The 19766-nt window shown below is 41.3% G+C and overlaps 1 protein-coding gene across 1 annotated transcript; it reads left to right on the plus strand.

Annotated features, from left to right (window-relative positions):
- Positions 1-1068: 1068 nt before the first annotated feature.
- LOC129681679 (membrane-spanning 4-domains subfamily A member 12-like) lies at positions 1069-14235 on the plus strand. Its single transcript, XM_055613723.1, has 7 exons — positions 1069-1114; positions 5375-5651; positions 10198-10328; positions 10860-10916; positions 13008-13124; positions 13774-13884; positions 14128-14235. Exons 2-7 carry the CDS (start codon positions 5381-5383, stop codon positions 14233-14235), a joined length of 795 nt encoding a protein of 264 aa, XP_055469698.1. The 5' UTR covers positions 1069-1114; positions 5375-5380.
- Positions 14236-19766: the final 5531 nt, after the last annotated feature.

Genomic DNA, 19766 nt, shown 5'->3' on the forward strand with positions numbered 1-19766 from the left:
GAGAGAGGAATTGGCACTGACCCACTCGCTCATTCAATAAACACTTAATAGCTCTCACCACATGGGAAACTTGCCAGCCACGGGTATTTTGGAGACAAGAATATGCATTGTCTCTCTAGTTACAATGCTTGTTTGTACCTGCGAGACGCAATTGAAAATTAATAGTTAGATTGCCTCCAAAGTTATAACATGGCAGTACTGAGAAGGACAATAAGGGCAGATTGACATGTAAAGGTATTTATAAAAGATTAAGTTAAAAAGGGTGAATTACAGAAAACTACACAATCTGATCTTCATTTGGTGAGTCTTTTAAAATTCTGTACATATGTATGTAAAATAAATGCTGGCCTAGGAAAGTCTACAGAACCTGGTGAATTATTCTCAGCAACAGTGTCTAGGTGTCCAGAGCACAGGTGCTTTTGTTTCTCCTCCTCTTTGTGTTCTTCATTGTCTGTGTTTTACAATTGCACTTGCATGATTTTTTAAATTAATTATTCTTTTTATTAATTACAGTTTATTCACTTTGTATCCCAACTGTAGCACCCTCGCTCATCCCCTCCAAGTCCCTCCTCCCTCATCTCCTCCCATCCCCCCCTAGTCCACTGATAGGGGAGAGCCTCCTCCCTTTCCATCTGACCCTAGCCTATCAGGCAGGGCTCATCGGGAATGGCTGCACTGTCCTCCTCTGTGGCCTGGCAAGAATGTTTCTCCTCCTGGGGGAGGTGATCAAAGAGCCAGCCACAGAATTCATGTCAGAGACAACCCCTGTTCCCCTTACTAGGACTCCTCTGATTTAAACGGGATTAGAATGTGATGTCACTGCCTTGGTGAGGGTCAGAAAGCAAAGGAGCAGGAGAAAGGAGGAGGAAATGTGTCTGGAGGTGTCAGAACACACCTCCCAGCATAAATGAGAGGAAAACACAAACTACAGCACATTCTCAAGTTTACAAATGAAGTGAAGATGAGCAACTAAAGGACTTTGGAATTATGTAAAGATGGGATAGGCTGGTTTGAAACAAGGAAATAAAAGCACTTATAAACTCCACATAAACATCCAAGATCAACAGAACTTGGAGGTGAAAAAGAAAAGGCCCAGAGGTGCTGGGGAAGCTGTGTAAGTCCACTGAAACCACTCTGCCTGTCTTAGTGGGTATGAAATGGTGGGGGGTTTGTTTGGGTGGATTTGAAATTCTACTCTCTGGGTTGGAGAGGTGAAGCCAATTCTTGAATCTGTATTAAGACTGTTGATAAATGAAAGAGAAACCCAGAGAGAAACAAGATAATTACTACAATTACTACTAAAGGTACTTCAAGTCTCTCTCTCTCTCTCTCTCTCTCTCTCTATATATATATATATATATATATATATATATATATATATACACCACACACGTATATAAATCTAGTGCTAAGAACATTGTCATTTCTATGAAGACTCTACAGTACTGATGCTGTGTGAACAGTGCTCCCCAGTTATCTGGTTAATAAAAAAGCTTGTGGGCCAATGACTGAGTAAAGGAGAGAGCAGGCAGATTTCCCGTTCCCAGTCCGGTGATCTCAGGTAGAGAGAGAGGAGTGAGAAGGAAGACGGGAAGGAAGAAGTTGCCATGAGAAGTGGCCGTGAGGAGGACAAACGGGAGTTCTCCGTGAAGACAAAGCATTACAGCAGAAGGCCAAGGCGAGACTAAGATGGCAAGTAAAAGTGCACGTGGCTGGGAGGTAGCCAGACTAGCATAACTGGGTTAGAACAGACAAATATCTGCCCAGTTACAGATCTTAAGGCTTGTTCAATAAATCTAATAGGTCTCTGTGTCATTATCTGGGGAACAGAGCAGGTATAGAAAAGGCCCCTGTTATTAATACCATATTTCTACAATTATATGCTATAATACATTCTAAATTATACCAACATCCTCATTCTTTTAAAGATAGAAAAGACCTAGAAAAAATTACAATCATAATTATCCCTTCTTTATTTGAAATTACCTTATCGGCTAGTTTTTCTCCTATTGCTGTGATCCTTATGTTTTAAATTTCATCACAACTTTGGTGTTTTTTTATTTTTTATTTATTTAATTTCATTTTTTTATTCTTTATTAATTCACTTTGTATCCTCCCTGTGGTTCCCTCCCTCCTCCCATCCCAATCCCTCCCTTCCTCCACCCTCTGCATGCATGCCCCTCCCTAAGTCCACTGATAGGGGAAGTCTTTTCCTTCCTTCTGATCCTAGTCAATTAAGTCTCATCATGGTGGCTGCATTGTCTTCTGTAGCCTGGTAATGCTGCTTACCCCTCAGGGGGAGGTAATTAAAGAGCAGGCCAATCAGTTCATGTCAGAGACAGTCCCTGTTCCTATTACAATGGAACCCACTTGGATACTGAACTGCCATGGGCTACATCTGTGCTTAGGTTATATCCATGCATAGTCCTTGATTGGAGTATGAGTCTCAGGAAAGACCCCTGTGCTCAGATTTTTTGGTTCTGTTGCTCTCCTTGTGGAGTTCCTGTCCTCTCCAGATCTTACTGTTTCCCACTTCTTTCATAAGATTCCCTACACTCTGCCCAAAGGTTGCCCATAAGTCTCAGCATCTGCATTGATAGTCTGCAGGGCAGAGCCTTTCAGGGGTCCTCTGTGTCAGGCTCCTGACTTGTTCCCTCTTTTCTCCTTCTTTTGATGTCCATTCTCTTTGCCTTTCTGGATAGGAATTGAGCATTTTAGCAAGAGTCCTCCCTCCTGATTAGTTTCTTTAGGTGTACAGATTTTAGTAGGTTTATCCTATATTATATGTCTATATGAGTGAGTATATACCGTGTGTGTCTTTCTGCTTCTGGGATAGCTCACTCAGGGTGATCTTTTCCAGATCCCACCATTTACCTGCAAATTTCATGATTTCCTTGTTTTTTATTGCTGAGTAATATTCCATTGTGTAGATATACCACAATTTGTGCATCCATTCTTCAATTGAGGGGCATCTGGGCTGTTTCCAGCTTCTGGCTATTACAAATAAAGCTGCTACAAACATGGTTGAGCAAATGTCCTTATTGTGTACTTGAGTCTTTTTTGGGTATATGCCTAGGAATATCTTGAGGAAGCACATTCCTAGTTGTCTGAGAAAGCGCCAGATTGCTTTCCAGAGTGGTTGTACAAGTTTACATTCCCACAAGCAGTGGAGGAGGGTTCCCCTTTCTCCACAACCTCTCCAGCATGTGTTGTCTCTTGAGTTTTTGATCTTAGCCATTCTGATGGGTGTAAGGTGAAATCTCAGGGTCGTTTTGATTTGCATTTCCCTGATGGCTAATGAGATTGAGCATTTCTGTGGAAAACCACATGAACTCTGGTGTTTTTATGTGTTCGCATATTTAAAAATAGTTGTGGTAGTTCTCTTTTTTTATTAAAAAAAAACTGATGATAAATAGCTTATCAATTGCTAAGAGCAAAAATATACTAACTCAAAAACAAAAATCTATGAAACTGAGCTCACTGCCTCCCGCTCACGTGGATCCTCCTTTTGGTTGGAGAATCAGTTAATCCTGGCATCACTTTCACATCTGCACACTGCATCATTTTGGTATGAATCAAAAAGTATAGAACTGGGTCATTTCCTACTCATTTTCTAAAACTACAGCCTTATTTCACACAAATACACCCTGAGACTAGCAGGAGTGTTATAGAGTCAGATATTAGCGGTTTGTGTTCTATGTGAAACTTCCATGGCCAGAAACTAGATAGCAGATAGGAAATCAGAAGCTGATGATAAATAAAAAGTCTTAAAATTTCTCCAGCAAATTTCAGAGTCAAATATAGGCAATGATCTCTCTGTGTGTCTCCCTCTCTCCCCCTTCCTCCCTCCCATAGGACAATCACTGCATTGTATATTTTTTTTTAAAGCCCAGAAAAATATCTTGTTCTGACATCACTATATCCCGATCTCGTGTCTCCTTGCTCTTGGCATTGACCTTTTGAAGTTCACTCCTTTTTACCAAATGGATGCACATCATCTACTGGAAATGACACAGAAGACTCTGGGTTCTGATAACACAACAGCCTCTGCTGCTCACCACGCTCTTGTTCTGTGCTGGGAACTCCTACAACAGCTTATGAAAACTGCCATCATTCAACCTTGTTACAACCATCCAAACGGCAACAGCTGTCGTTTTACAGCTTAGATACAGGAACCGACAGGCATTTAATCAAGAAAACTTCTCCAGACACCACAGTTAATGAAGTATCAGGTTGGAGACGAAAGAGAGCTGGAGTAATATTTAGTCTCAGAAATTGGATCTACAGAATGCATGGCTCCCGTTTCAATAATTATTTGCATGTCATGAGGAATCATTTCGCATAGCCCTAGAAGGAAGGTATTCTTTTATGGTTTTTAACACTGCATTGCAGACAAATAAGAGCAAAGAAAGTTCAACAAACTTACTAAACACACAGCTGGTGGCAGAGCCAGATTTCTAACCCCAAACTGATGCTTATAATTAAACACAGTGCACATCGCCTGTAGTATTTAATGAATGCTATCCTAAAGAGCTCATTTGAAGCCTGCTGAGGAGAAGCCCCAGTAACTACCTTATTTGCTAATCTGTTATAGCAACATATAACTGGAGTCAATAATGCAAACTGATGGCATGGAAGGTAGTCCATGATTAAAGTTATTTGTTACGGAAAGCTGTTAGTTCACATATGACCATTCCTGTTAGGTCTTCCTACTTCTATTTAAATAACTTACTCTTGAGGGTTCTTATTTACATTATTCAGGTGGCTAAGAGGATTTTGTTGAAACTAAATCTCCATGATTAAATTTGGAAAAAAATCAATAGCAATCCTTAAAGAAGAAAGAAAAAACTGCATACCAAAAATATTTGGTTTAGTATCCTTAGATTCACTTTTGAGATCTTCTCTGCAAGTCATCTTCTTGTGCTTCACAGATGTCAAAAGACATCTTCTCCCTTTATCTGAGCATGAAGGATATAAACAGCTTACTGGTGCATCAAACCATTGGCATTTTAATCGGGACATTTACTCAAAATATGCAATCACAAAATCCTACCATTTGAGTCCCCTTCTGCCTTCTGCTGCCATTCAGAAGCAACTCAGGAAAACACATGCATGCACACATACACACTGCAAAACTAAATATGAAGAACTGAAAACTAAATGTATTCCCATCATCCCCTCCTTTACTTCTTTTGAACAATAGGGTATATGGGATTCCAAAGTCAAATGAGAATCATATTTCAATTGCTTATCACTAGCCAATATCTGCTCACTTGATCTCTCCAATTTGCATAGAAAACTGACACTTGACAAGATAACCTTTAATCTCTTTTCTTGGTAAATGTGTTACTTTTGTATATTTTATATGGCTTAGGACACAATGACGTCTTTCCAGACAACTACCTACCCTGGAATGCATGGCACCATTCCCAATCCTTACCCACCAACAAGTTCCATGGCTCTTCATCCTCAACAACCTGTTGGGTTTTTAAACATAGGAAACCAAGTACAGACTGGGCAACTTTCCTTCATTGAATCTCCAGGAATCTTCCCTACTAATCAGCTGGGTCGAGAAAACATGGCAACAGCAAATCCAGTTCCAGGAACAACAACAACCAACTTGAAAGATGCAGCAATAGCACTTGGGGTGAGTGTATTTGCCACTAGAATTTCAATGTTGCATTTGCAAGATTACCATGCATCTGTTGGTTATAAATAGCATATCATCCAATGAGCAAAAACATTTGAGGACTATTCTGATTACTGTGTCTCTCTCAGGGTGAAATGATCAATCTGTGTATGAGTTAGCCTGTGTTAATTTATTTTAGATTCAGTCATGAGTCTAACAATTCACAGAAGGCTCTCCCTAGCAGGAAGATCCAGTAAGGGTGAAATGGAAGGAGCCCAACTACTTCTTGCTTGATCTCGCAGCTATGAATGTCTTTTTAGACAGCCTTGCTTCTGTCTTTGGATTGGTTATAAAGCTATATTCCTATAAAAATGAATTAACTTTATTCTAAAGGAAAGGGAGCTACTAGCAAACATTCTGGGGAAAGCAGAATGTGAAAAACCCTTGGAAATATTATGTCTTTGTTGCTTTGCTTAAAAAAAAAAAAGTTGACTTGAACAATCTTGTTTCTCCAAGCCTTGCAAAGCATGCCAGGCTTGCAGTAAAGACTCAGCATGCTTAGACAGAACTGACCATCATTTGTGAAGCTTTCCCCATGCCTCTTCACACACTCCCACCAAAATGTTTCATGTATCTCCCTGCGTGCAGTTCCAAAATCTTGGCTACAGGAGTCACTAAACAATACATTCTTACTATCTATCAGAATTCTTCTAGCCATCTTACCGGCTAGAAGGTTTCTGGTTAGTGGTTTCTAGTGGTTTCTGTGGCCTAGTCAAGTCACAGTGTTCCAGGCAAGTAAAAGTAAACAGTAACCCACCCTCTCCAGCAGCCAATCTACACTGGGAAGGTGGCTCCTTGGATCTTCCTCTGCCAAGTGGAGTACTGTTTAAGATAGTTTTATAAAACCGTGCTTGTTTCTCAGTTTCTCTCTTAGCCTGGCTATTACCCAAATGATTGTGACTTTATGATATTATTTTAATAAGCTTCAGAGCTTATTACTCTATTCTTAACCATCTAAGCTAATCTGGTTTCCTCCCAGCAAAACATGCCAGAGATACTTGCACTTTGCAGCTTTGCTGCTCCAGCTCCCCTCTCCTGATGTCTCCTGGACCTCTTTCCTAGCTGAATCCCCTACTTCTCTCCTCTTCTTTTCCTCCCCTGGCTGGCAGAAAGTCCAGTCCTATTCTCTCCCCCTGGCTGTAAGCTTCTTTACTAGAATATCAAGGGACAATTGGGGAGCAGTGTTTGTATAGCATTAAGACAAGAGGTTTTCAGATTAAGAATTATAACCAAATATGGGGGGGGGCGCGTAAGAAATCAGAATTTGAATTACACAACAACCTTTTGCCTACAGAGTACATTTCCTGAAAACTTATGGCCCACAAAGCCAACCTCACACAGTTGCTGAAGATATCTAGGAGCACAAGGCAGGCACAGTTTCTGCCTTCAGGGGGCCTATGACCTAATTGAGAAAATAAGGCTGTACACATAATAAGGGTGCAAACCATAGAGTGTGTTGGAAGGTGAAAAATAATAGATACCAAGTGAGGTGACCCAGACTGAGAAAGGCAAAAATCTTGTGTCCTCTCTAATACGCACATCCTATCTTTTACTGTGTGTATGTGAGTAGGTGTGAATGTGAGTACAAGGTATAAAACTAGAAAGGAGATCACAAGAAGAGAAAAAAGAGAGATTGAGGGAAAGGGATGGATGATAGGATACGTGTAACATGTAAACAGGAGGAAAGCTCTGACAGTGGGAGGGTATGAGGAGGGTTCCCGGAAATAAATGAGAAGAGAGGAGAAATAATGCAACAACAGTTCCATTTGAAAATGCTATAACGAATCCTAGTACTTTATATGCAAACTTAAAAAAGTAAGTAAGTAAGTACTATTCAGAGTATAAAAAGGAGAAGAAGAAGCAGGCAGTGAGTGGGTAGCAACCTGAAGTTGATCAAGATGGGCATTCCAAACTCAGAGTGAAGTTCAGAGTGAGCCATAAATACCAGAGCAAGAGAAAATGACCATCGTAAGATCTTCAGATGAAAACGTGTGCGATGTATTTGGTGAACGGAGGAGGTCAACAAAGGCAAGCAGAATGTTCAGAGGAAGGAACAGTCGGAAGGAGGCCAGAAGGGAAGTTAGGGAGCACACCTGTGACACCTCTGAAGCAGACAGCTTTGATTTTTACTGTGTGGAACCAGGATCCATTTGGAGCATTCTTCCTGGTAGAAAAGACATAGGCAATCAAAACATACTTTTTTTTAAAAAGGTACAGTTTCGCTTTGAAAAACAGACAAACAAACCCCACAGTTGGCAGAAGCGAGGCCCTCTCTATGAAGACTGTGAAGCTGCATCCCAGGTTATCACAACACTCCAGGGACCACAGACGGTGGGGGTAGAAGATCTATGCCCTCCACTCAAAACCACTGTGACAGTTAGCTTTAGTTGCCAACTTGGCACAACCTAGAATCGCCTGAGAAGGGAGACTCAATGAAGGCCTGTCTGCATTCTGCTGCTCTGTGGGTATGTCTGTGAGGGATTGTCTTAACTAGGTTGATAGGGGGGAACCAAGCCTACCATGGGTGACACCATTCCCTAGGCAAGGAGTTCTGGGCAGTATAAGAGTGGAGAAATCAAGCTAAGCATGAATAAATAGCAGGTGTGTGTACATTTCTATCTCATGTGATATTATTAGCTCTTTGAATATCTGCCTTGACTTCTCTACAGCGATGGACTGTAAATAGGGATTGTGAACTGAAAATAAACTCATCACCCCTAAGTTACTTTTTGTCTGTGATATTTTATCACAGCAACACAAAGGAAACCTGGGGAAAAAAATAAACAGAAATGAAACTGAGACAATCACCAAAAGCATAAAACAAGTAGACTATCCATCCAAGTGGCTAAGATTATGGGCAATTTTAATCAATGAGGTATAGAGTCAGGGTTATAAAGGTTTTAAAAAGGGGTAGAGAAGATAGGGGTTGAAGCTGTGGCTGCTCTTCATCAAGATGATAGTAAGGAAGGGAATTTTGTACCCAGATTGTCCTCTTGGAGAACACAATCTTGTGTGAACAAACTTGTGTGAACAAACCTGAAGTCAAATGCAAGAGTTTTGAGTCCGAAATGTCACATTGACTAAAACGGGTCCATCAGCCCTTGGAACCTGTGAGTAAAGGTTGATGTACATATGTGAATGTGCAAGAATAATTGTTCAGAGAGAAGGTTCAATACTTTCACAGGTCTCAGTGCATATCAACAATATATTATTGTTTTAGCATATTAATGAAATTGTTGTTTTTCTTTTAATTCAATTTAATTTTATTTGGTACCTATTCATTGAGGAAATAAACACAGAAGTTTCTGTGGCTGTAGTCTTCCTAGAGATACAAGATATAATCATAAACTTGAAAACAAATAACTACAGATATTTTGCTAAGCTTTGGACCAATATAGCAGCTGTTGTTTCTCCAAGATCCATGTTTACTCAACAAAGAACATTGTGATAAGAGTTACAAAGAAGTAAATATTTATCCCTTATCATTGGTAAAATAGCTCTTACTTGGTGTGGTAACAGTTACATACCAGCATTTTAAAAACAAATGATACAAGGACCAAAACTATGGTGCCATGGTTAAGTGCACTGGCTGTTCTTGCAGAGGACTTTGGTTCCATTCCCAGCACCCACATGGTGGCTCATACCTGTTTGTAACTCCAGTTTCAGAGGGTCTGATCTACCACCCCCTTCGGGCATCCTTGAGCACCACCTCTAGGCACACATGTGATGCACAGGCAAAACATCCAGGTGCAGAAAGTAAATTAATGTTTAAAATTTTAAAAATGAAATAATATAAAAGCAATACCATGTGTTTTACATATTAAAATTCAAGAGGAATTTACAAAGAAACAGTAAATCCATTTGACTACTATAATAACCAAGACAACTCAGAATGGGTGGAACCAAGTTGAGCATGAAAGGGCAGATTGCAAATGAGTTTTGGAGTCAGTCCATTACCGTGTATTCTGGGCATCTGCCCCTTCACAACTGTGTATGCTTGGGCACTCGGTTTCTTATGGTTTTGTATTACCACCTAGTTGTTGGCACAGTGACATGAAATAATTCATACAAGATGTTTAGAACATTGTCAGGCATCTGATTAATACTCTTAAGAGTGGCTTTGTCTCCATTGTTTCCATTCCTCATGACTAACATTGCCTGGGCAAGAAACTGCTCTACTTGTGCAAGACAGTATTCTTTACAAACTAAGAAACTCACACAAGATACTAAGAGATGCTTAAGTAGTCATACTTTTTAAAGGCCTCTTTGTCAGCCATTCAGAAGTCAAACAAGATTTCCTTAAAATGTTTATTACGTGTGTATGTGTGTGTTTGTGTGTGAATGCATGCACACTCCTCAAACAAGGTTTACCTGAGGCCCCTCCTCCCCAGGTGTTTCAGTATACATCAACATATTCACTGTTTGGTTGAATGGAACCTGGCAAAATAAATAACGGTAAATAAATAGGAGTGACCGTGGCCGCAAAGTTTCACAGGCTAGAAATGAAGAATTAATAACTGGATTGATGCACATTGGCTTTGGAGTTGGTCTCGGGTTGCTGAGCACCTCTCACTATGTGTCTCGAGCATTTCCCTCTACTGCTTTCATTGGTGGATATCCATTCTGGGGTGGCATATGTGTGAGTAGACTGCTAGGACACCGCTGCCTGTGCAGCATGGCTGTCCCCCGCCGTTAACAGCTCAGTTCTTGAACAGCGCTGTGTCTAAGTTAGCGAGTTTAGAGAAACAATGGCTCTGATTTTGAGAAATAATAGTGGAGGTGTGTCACACACCACTTCAGATTATTCAACTCCACCGCAGCTTCAACTCACTCCGAACGCATGCGCAGATCAAGAAGCAAAGTGTTGGGTCTTGAAAGGGGACGATCTGAAACATGACATAAATGACAAGATGAGGTTGAGGACAAGATGAGGTTGACTCAGAGGCTCAGTCATCCAAACGAACTCGGAGTCATCTGTAACAAGAGGTATTTTTTACACGAAAAGTAATGACGGTGGAAAATCAAAGATGTATCCAAGAGTAAGTCTTAAAAAACTAAGCTGAATGTAAGGAAAACCAAACAAACATAACTAGACCAATCTCTTGTATAAAGAGGCATTCCCGGACACATGCAGAGAACCTACCATTCACAGATCCGTCTCCTTCTACAGTTCACGGCTTCTGGCTCACTCTCCATCTCAGCATTCAAGGAATTCTCTCACTGTCTGGTAAGTTAGAAAACTTACTTCTAGTTTTTAAATTCCTTTAAAGACTGGTTTGAATTACTAGCAAGGAAAAACTGAGACTGTAGAATCTCACAGTGTGGATGGAACTTCTTTCTCAAAAGAGTTTTCTGCCCCCTGCTGGTTGGTGCCTTTGCTGACACAAGGGGAGTGGAGCACTCGGTTTGCTACTGGGGAAGGCAGAGTGCCACATTCAGGCTCTTGAAAGCACAAGAGTGGGAATTAGTAAAGCTAATCATTTAAGCTTTAACCCGATGGCTCCCTGGTTCTGTTAGGTCACATGGCACTCAGGTAAAACCAAGGAAGAATCTAGGATCCAAAACCCACATGCTCACCACTTCAATAACTAAGTCCTGGGTGTTCACTGCCATTTCTCAGCTCTGTCTTGTATTTTCACTCTTCACTGGTGTGTAACTCCTATTCTTATGCAGATTGCCTGTGCTGTGAGTTCTTTAAATCCCCATTGACAGCATCTAGTTCAAAGCATAAGAGCACACAGAAATGACCACGGAGACTGGGGTTCAGTCCTCCCAGCCACAGCACGCCCCTTGTTGCAGTTTCCTGGTTTAATGGCAAATCAAGAGAAAAGTATTTTGTCCCTACACCTAGATCAGAAGTGGTTTCAAGATTATATAAGGTTATGCACAAGAACGGGGTCGGGGAGAGCATGTACTCACATTTTCCACCCTCTCCAGATGAAACAGTGGATCATGCTAGAGTTAAAATCTCTCTGATTAGTTGCATCTACTGTAATCCAAAAACAAAGCAGAGCATCCTTTTCTGTATAGGTTCTGCCCCTAAGAGGTTATGTAGAAAGACACTCTGGTTTTGGGGGGTGGTACAACTAGATAGGAATGTATAAGGTCAGAACTAGGACCATCTCATGTGTGGTGGCTTGAAGCTTTAAAAGTGACATCATTTTAAATATATAACAAGGTACCTATCACAGACTATGGCCAATTAATTTTGTTCTTGCAGCTGGAGGGATGGCTCAGCAGTTAATAGCACTGACTTGAGTACTTAACTCTTCTAGGGGACCTGGGTTTCATTCCCAGAACTCAACAGTGACTCAATATCTCTATAGTGCCAGTTCCAGGGGATCCGATGCTCTCTTCTGGCTTCCCCAGGCACTGCATGCTCATGGTACACAGATATGCATGCAGGCAAAACACCCAAATAAAAATAAAATTAAATAATTCTTTAAAAAACCTTAAGTTCATTCTTTTTATTTTTTTTTACAAACTAGAGCTTTTTTCTTTTAATTTTTACTTTTTTTTTACTAAAATTTTTACTAAAAAACTCTCTCCCCCTCAACTCTCAGATCTTCCCAACCTCCCTACCCAACCAACTTTGTGTTCTTTCTCTGTCAGAGAGAGAGAGAGGAAGGGAGGGAGGGAGGGAGGAAGGAAGGAGGAAGGAAGGAAGGAAGGAAGGAAGGAAGGAAGGAAGGAAGGAAGGAGAAAGGAAGAAGGGAAGGAAGGAAGGAGGAAGAAAGGAAGAAGGGAAGGAAGGAAGGAAGGAAGAAAGGAAGGAAGGAAGGAAGGAAGGAAGGAAGGAAGGAAGGAAGGAAGGAAGAACAAAATCTTCCCCATAGATCCCGAGCCTTGAGAAGAGGTTGATGAAGACATCCCATGTAGGACTGAGTCTCCAAAGTCCCTCACTCTCTGCACACTGTCCATGTGTATACTAAAGCTGTTACTGTAAACAAAACTGTTACATAAGCATGGTAGGGGAACTTTTGCTTCAGATTATATTTGCATGTTTATTATATTCCTACCAGTTACAATATTTACGGCTTCTTAGAGGAAACTGACATCTAGGATACAAACTATTTGTCACAACTACTCAGAAGGACAGAAGAAAGGCATTATATCAACTTCAAACATTTCATGCTAGGAATACAGGTCAGTGGTAGAGCACTTGCCTGCAGTGCATCAGACCTTGACTTTAGTCCTCAGTACAATAAAAACTAAAACAAGATAACAAAGATTAAGAACCATTAACCTGGGTAGACCTCCACTCCCTTTAAATTCATTTGTCTTCTACAAGATTTACTGTTCGTACTGCCTCCATTAGGTGAAAAGCATCCGGGTAATAAACATTATTAGTGCTATGTTTGCCTTTGTGGGAGTGGTTCTGTTTCTGTGTGATCTGAACATCAATGGCTTCTATTATCAAGACTACTGGATGGTGGTAAGTACCCTGCCATCGACCACGTGACTGTTCTCGCCTCACTGCCAGAGTAGAGCCATTGCTGTCTCCTATTTACTATATAGCAGCTCTGCTGAGAAAATCCTCTCTGTTTCCAACCTTTAGTCCTAGGACTGTGATTGCTAAGATGAAAAGTGAGAAATTACATTTGCAGATAGGCGAAGTTGGAAAGACCACCCTGTGACCATCACTGGAGCAATGGATACAGCTTGGCAGCTCCAAAATATACTCGAAATTTCTTTTTCAGCACTTTGAAATTCCGCATAAATAAGCCAGTCATGTTTCAAGTGGCTTTTTAAGAATGAAAACAGAGAGAAAGATTGTCTGCTTGTGTGCAATCAACTCCTGATTATTTCTCTATTGCCATCAATGCTTATTTTGGAGAAATACAAATATCTTTTGATTTTTCTTTTAAAAAGCAGAAGACTTTCTTTCGACTAACAGTCTATTTAGAAATATTAGAAAATAAGTGGGGTTTTTGGCAATATTTCTCCTTGCTGTTATAAAAAAAAATGTTACTCAGAATGAGCTGAACACGAGCGAGGTGGCACTTTTGATGCATCAGGACATTTCTGAAGTCCACATGAGACCGGCCTGTTCAGCCTGATGTTCTACATATTCCTGATTTCAGCTTTCTGGGAGAGGAATTGCAGGTGTGCTAGCAATATTTTCCTTGTTGGAATTCAGCATAGCGTTGGTCACAGCTTACTTTGCCCACCAAACCATCCTCCATGGCCACAGGGTAAGATGAGTCTCTTCCTTGTAACAAAAAAAAATAATAATAATAATCCGAATACATGCTGGAGGAGCGCAGGCTCCAGTGTCTGCCAAAGCCCTCGAGGGGCTAACTACTGAGCTCTCTGTCCTCCGCTCTGCTGGAACAGAGGGGAATGAACAGATGGTGCTAACAGCTCTGCTTGTGTTTTGTTTTGTTTTGTTTTGTTTTGTTTTGTTTTGTTTTGTTTTGTTTTGTTATCCCTTCTAGTCTGTCCTGGTTGCTCCAACTGTGTGTCCAGCCAACCCCTTGATGCAAGAGTCTCCCTCAGCTCCTCCCATATACGACAGCATTCCAGACTGTGCTCCTAGACAATAACAGGCATGAAGAATCACTGGTACAATTCATGTAGCAAACCTTCCCTGAAAAAAAAACATTCTCATGAAGCTGCTCTTCCGTTGCCCACAGAGCCTGCAAACCTCTTTAGTGCCTGTATTTGGAATTTGTCCCACAGCTCATGCTAACAGTCACTGGGTCTTCAATCAGTGCCTCTTTCTGTTTCCGATTACTGTCCCTGTCAGAGAGGAAGGAAAAGAGAACTGAAAACTGACTCTGTAATGCTCTTAGCATTAGAAACCATCTACTCACATTATCTTTTCCACAAAAAAAAAAAAAATGTCATGGGGAACATAAGCCTCCTTTGCTATTTTTTGCATTGTTCTGGTCTGATACTGGTTGAATGAAGTAGACCTGACAGACACGGATAAGGTGGTTATTTATTGAGCGGAAGTTTTCACAGTGTCCAATGACTAGAGTTCCAGATTCATCTTCCCCATGTTCTGTTCAGGAAGCACAGGTCCAATGGCGCTTGTTGGGGCCACATTATCTTACACATCAATATTGTCACAACCACCTGACTGATACTTATATTTTTTATTAATAGTTTTTATTTTACAAATTACCATACAAGGTATTAGCTATCACTATGGAATTGAGGAAGCACCTTTAAAATATAATTACATCACTTACCTTTTCCTCCTTACAGCCTCTCTCAAGTCCCCTCCCTCCAGCTTTTCCCATGCCGCTCTACTCTCAAATTGAAAGCCTCTTTTGTATTATTGTTGTTACATGTATGGTGTGTATGTATGTACAAATATATAAATACAACCTACTCAGTCTGATTTGGATGTTTGTGTGTGTATGGTTTCAGGGCTGACGACTTTGTACGGCTTCCCGTTACAGAGGCATCCATGAGAAAAGCTAATGCTCGCTCTCTGCGCAGTTATTAGTTCCCTGCGTTCTTTGTCTAGGAGAATGACCACATGAGATTTCCCCCTTCCATATTAGCATGTCAGTTGATACTGCTACTGATCTAGTCTTGTTCATGAAGCCACGGTACCAGAAAACACTGCACAAGCCGCTAAGAGAGAGAAGCATTTAAAAGTCCTACCTGACTGGGACGATTATGAACCACAACAATGACCAGTACGGCAAGATATCCATAAAGGTGAAGTTGGTGCCACTGACTGTTGGTGGTAACCAACAGCTGTCCAGCTGCACTTAGACCCACTAACAGGAGGGAAACTCATGCCTCGTACTAGAAACCCAGCTAACTTCTCAGGACTGGTGAGGTCATGGCTCCTGGAAGAGATCTAACCACTATCACTTTACCAGGCCAGCATAATTCCTAACTACATTCTAAATCCTCTACCAATCACCTGCCATCCAAGGAGCTTCTCTTTACCACAAGTGGAGAGTATCACAGAACACCGCACCTGGGCACAGGGCAGCAACTAGTGGATCCCGGGTGTTCCCGACCCCTGTGGATACACCTTTATCACAGTCTTTAACACATATATGGCTAAGGCAATGCAGTGCGAGAGGGGTGGTAAGATAGGAAGAGCCACAATACCACGAGTCTGAAGTGAAACAATCTCTCACTATGGCATTTTTTGGACAAAGCATGTTTTAAGAGTTGCTTTCTCCCTCACCTTCCCCTCTCACTCCCCTTGACTCCTCCTTGCAAGCCCTTCGGTATCCTTCTTTGCCTCTTTCATGTTCCATGTGTCCCTTTGCCCACATCCATCTTTCCTGTTCACTTATTTCCCTCTTTTCAAGTTTTTAAAGCGTTACCCACATTTACCTCTATATTGTAGGCTGCGCATTTGTGTATCACACACTAGGATCTGCATGAGGGTGAGAATAAGTGACTTCTGTCTTTTTGAGTTTGATTACCTCATCTAATATTGATCTACCGAGACCCTGAGCTTCCTTTCCTCTATGCAGATAGAAGCCATGGGAAAGCAAACTGTGGCTTCTCCAGCACAGGAAATTCTGGGTCTTTGAGTGCTCAGGGGCCATAGATTGAACTAACTGATGCAGAGACTTATCGCTCTTAGTCCTGAGGATTATGGATCCAAGGGAATGGATTTACATTTCTATGTACTAAAGTCTGGGGCTTACTGCTTGGATCTCCACGGGCAGCAGCCCCACACCCAGTGACCAGGCATCAGTAGCTCTCAGCAGCCACTAGTGTTGGCACTAATGGACAATGACCAATGTTCTGGCTTTCAGATCCTGAGGCTCCTAATGGCAGCTATCACAACTCTTGTGCCTTAGAGATCAGAACCTTACCCCCTTAAGGCTTGCTGCTTCACTGGACCTCTTTCAGCAACTAAAGCTCAGTCTCTCACAACCCTTAATTTTTCACAGCCTTCTATCTTCCATAATCTTGGCTTCCTAATTCTTTTTGCTTTCCTCCACCAGCCTGTGTCATCTCAGCTGTCTCACTTCCCTCCTGTTTCTGCCTCTGATCACTTCTAGAACTCTATGTTCTCTCCTAAGTCTCCTCCTCTTTGGGTTAGCAACTGAGTATGCTGTACTCATAATAAAGATAACGAAAAGATCATTCCAAGAGAAAGTGTTTGATGGGGTCTACTGATACAAGAGTATGACTCAAGAGGACACCCTTGGGCTGACTTGAAAAACGAACCAAATATCTTACATAGCCAGAAGAGCAGTGTGACATGCAAATGAAGCAATGTAATTTTCACCAACCACTACCCAGCTTCCACCATCACTAGTCACAGGACTTAGATGAGAACCAATCACAAGCTTTCTGTGGAGGCATCAATTAAGTCCTCCCATAATGCCTATGGAAGAACAGCTGCAGGGAGTGTAGGGCATCAAGATTACCACAGAGGGCACTTCCATTCATGACCAGAGATGGAGGAAACACAGTCTATACACTGGGAAAAGAGCTTCACCAATCCTACATCTGACAAAGGACTAATATATAAAGAACTCAAGAAATTAACCACCAACAAATCAAATAATTCAATTTAAAAATGGGATACAGAACTAAATAGAGAGTCCTCAAAAGAGGAATCTTGAATGGTGGAGAAGCACTTAACGTCCTTAGTCACTGGGGAACTATAAATCAAAACAACTCTGAGATTCCAATTTACACCAGTTCAAATGGCTAAGATCAAAAACTCAAAGTGAACATGTGGAGAAAGGGGAACCCTCCTCCATTGCTGGTGGGAGTGCAAAACCATGAAACCACTTTGGAAATCAATCTGGCACTTTCTCAGAAAACTTAGAATAGCCATATCTCAAGATCCAGCTATACCACTCCTGGATATATACCCAAAAGATGCTAAACCATACGACAAGGACATTTGCTCATCCATGTTCATAGCAGCTTTATTCCTACTAACCAGAATCTGGAAACAACCGAGATGTCCCTCAACTGAAGAATGGATAGAGAAACTGTGGTATATTTACACAGTGGAATAATACTCGGCCATTAAAAAAGAAAACCATGAAATTTGCAGGCAAATGGATGGAACTAGAAAAGATCATCCTGAGTGAGGTAACACAGATGCAGAAAGACACATATAGTATATACTCACTTAGAGTGGATTTTAGTCACATAGTACAGGATAGACGTACTACAATGCGCAGACCCCCAAGAAGAGAAGCCCCATGGAAATCTTGGGTTTCGTGTGGGCCCACTAGTTAGGGGAGTGGGGAATATCTCTGACAAGGGCTATGTTGCCTGCTTTTTGATCACTTCCCCCTGATGGGCCTGCCCTACAAGGCCACAGGGGAGGAAGACAAACTCGATCCTCATGTGAGCAGATGAGCTGGGGTGTCTGGGAAGGAGGGCTCCTCTATCCTGAGGAATAGGGGAGAGGGAATTCGGGAGGGGGAGGTGGGAATGGGAGGATAGGAGAGAGGAGCCTATGACCTAGATGTAAACTGAATTAATTAATTTAAAAAATGTCAAATGGCCTGTCAATCCTCTTCTTACCAGCTTCTCTTTACTGAATCATCAAAAAATTCTAAAAAAAAGTTGGTTTTAAACACCTACGATTTGCACTTGCTTTTTTTCAGAGTAGGATAAACAAGGCTACCTAGTCTAGCAAATTAAACAATGGTGGAGGCATAAACTTCCCATACAGGTTGTTTTGTCTGAACAGGAACCACAGCCATCTATTCACTCAGAAAGTAGTTATTGAGCTCCTCCTCTAGAGGGCAGTGTTTCCTGTGCTTGAGGCAAACAGGCATGGTTCCCCATCATTGAAAGTTGAACAGAACACCAACAGCACAGGCTCTAAGAACAACAATCAATAAATGGGACCTCATGAAACTGAAAAGCTTCTGTAAGGCAAAAGACACTGTTGTCAGAACAAAATGACAGCCTAAAGACTGGGAAAGGATCTTCGCCAACCCTATATCTGACAGAGGGCTGATATCCAGCATTTATAAAGAACTAAAGAAGTTAAAAAGCAATAAATCAAGTAATCCAATTAAAAAATGGGGTACAGAGCTAAAAAGAGAATTCTCTGTAGAGGAATATAGAATGGCACAGAAACACGTAAAGAGATGCTCAACATCTTTAGCTATCAGGGAGATGCAAATCAAAATTACCCTGAGATTTCACCTTACACCCATCAGAATGATTAAGATCAAAAACTTGAATGACAACACATGATGGAGAGGTTGTGGAGACAGGGAAACCTTCCTCCATTGCTGGTGGGAATGTAAACTGGTACAACTGCTTTGGAAATCAATCTGGCGATTTCTCATACAATTAGGAATAGTGCTTCCTCAAGATCCAGCTATACCATTCCTAGGCATATACCCAAAATTTGCTCAAGTACACAACAAGGACATTTGCTCAACCATGTTTGTAGCAGCCTTATTTGTAATAGCCAGATCCTGGAAACAACCCAGATGTCTCTCAAAAGAGGAATGGATACAGAAATTGTGGTATTTTTACACAATGGAATACTACTCAGCAATCAAAAGTGAGGAAATCATGAAATTTGCAGGCAAATGATGGGATCTAGAAAAGATCATTCTGAGTGAGGTATCCCAGGAGGAGAAAGACACACATGGTATATACTCACTCATATAGACCTATAAGGTATGATAAACATAATGAAATCTATACACCTAAAGAAGATAAACAAGAAAGAGGACACGGGGTAAGATGATCAACCCTCACTTAGAAAGACAAATGGGATGTGCATTGGACATAGGAGAAAACAAGTAACAGGACAGGAGCCTACCGCAGAGGGCCTCTGAAAGACTCTACCTAGCAGTGTATCAAAGCAGATATTAAGACTCATAGCCAAACCTTCGGCAGAGTGCAAGGAATCATATGAAAGAAGAGGGAGTTCGTATGACATGGAAAGGATAGGAGCAACACAAGGACCAAATATATCTGGGCACAGGGGTCTTTTCTGAGACTGACACTCCACCAAGGACCATGTATGGATATAACCTAGAACTTCTGCTCAGACGTAGCCCGTGGTAGCTCAGTAACCAATTGGTTTCCCATAGTAAAGGGAACAGGGACTATTTCTGACAGGAACTCAATGGCAGGCTCTTTGACCTCC

Source organism: Psammomys obesus, unplaced genomic scaffold, assembly GCF_907164565.1.
Source record: "Psammomys obesus unplaced genomic scaffold, mPsaObe1.curated_primary_1811, whole genome shotgun sequence".
NCBI lineage: Eukaryota > Metazoa > Chordata > Mammalia > Rodentia > Muridae > Psammomys > Psammomys obesus.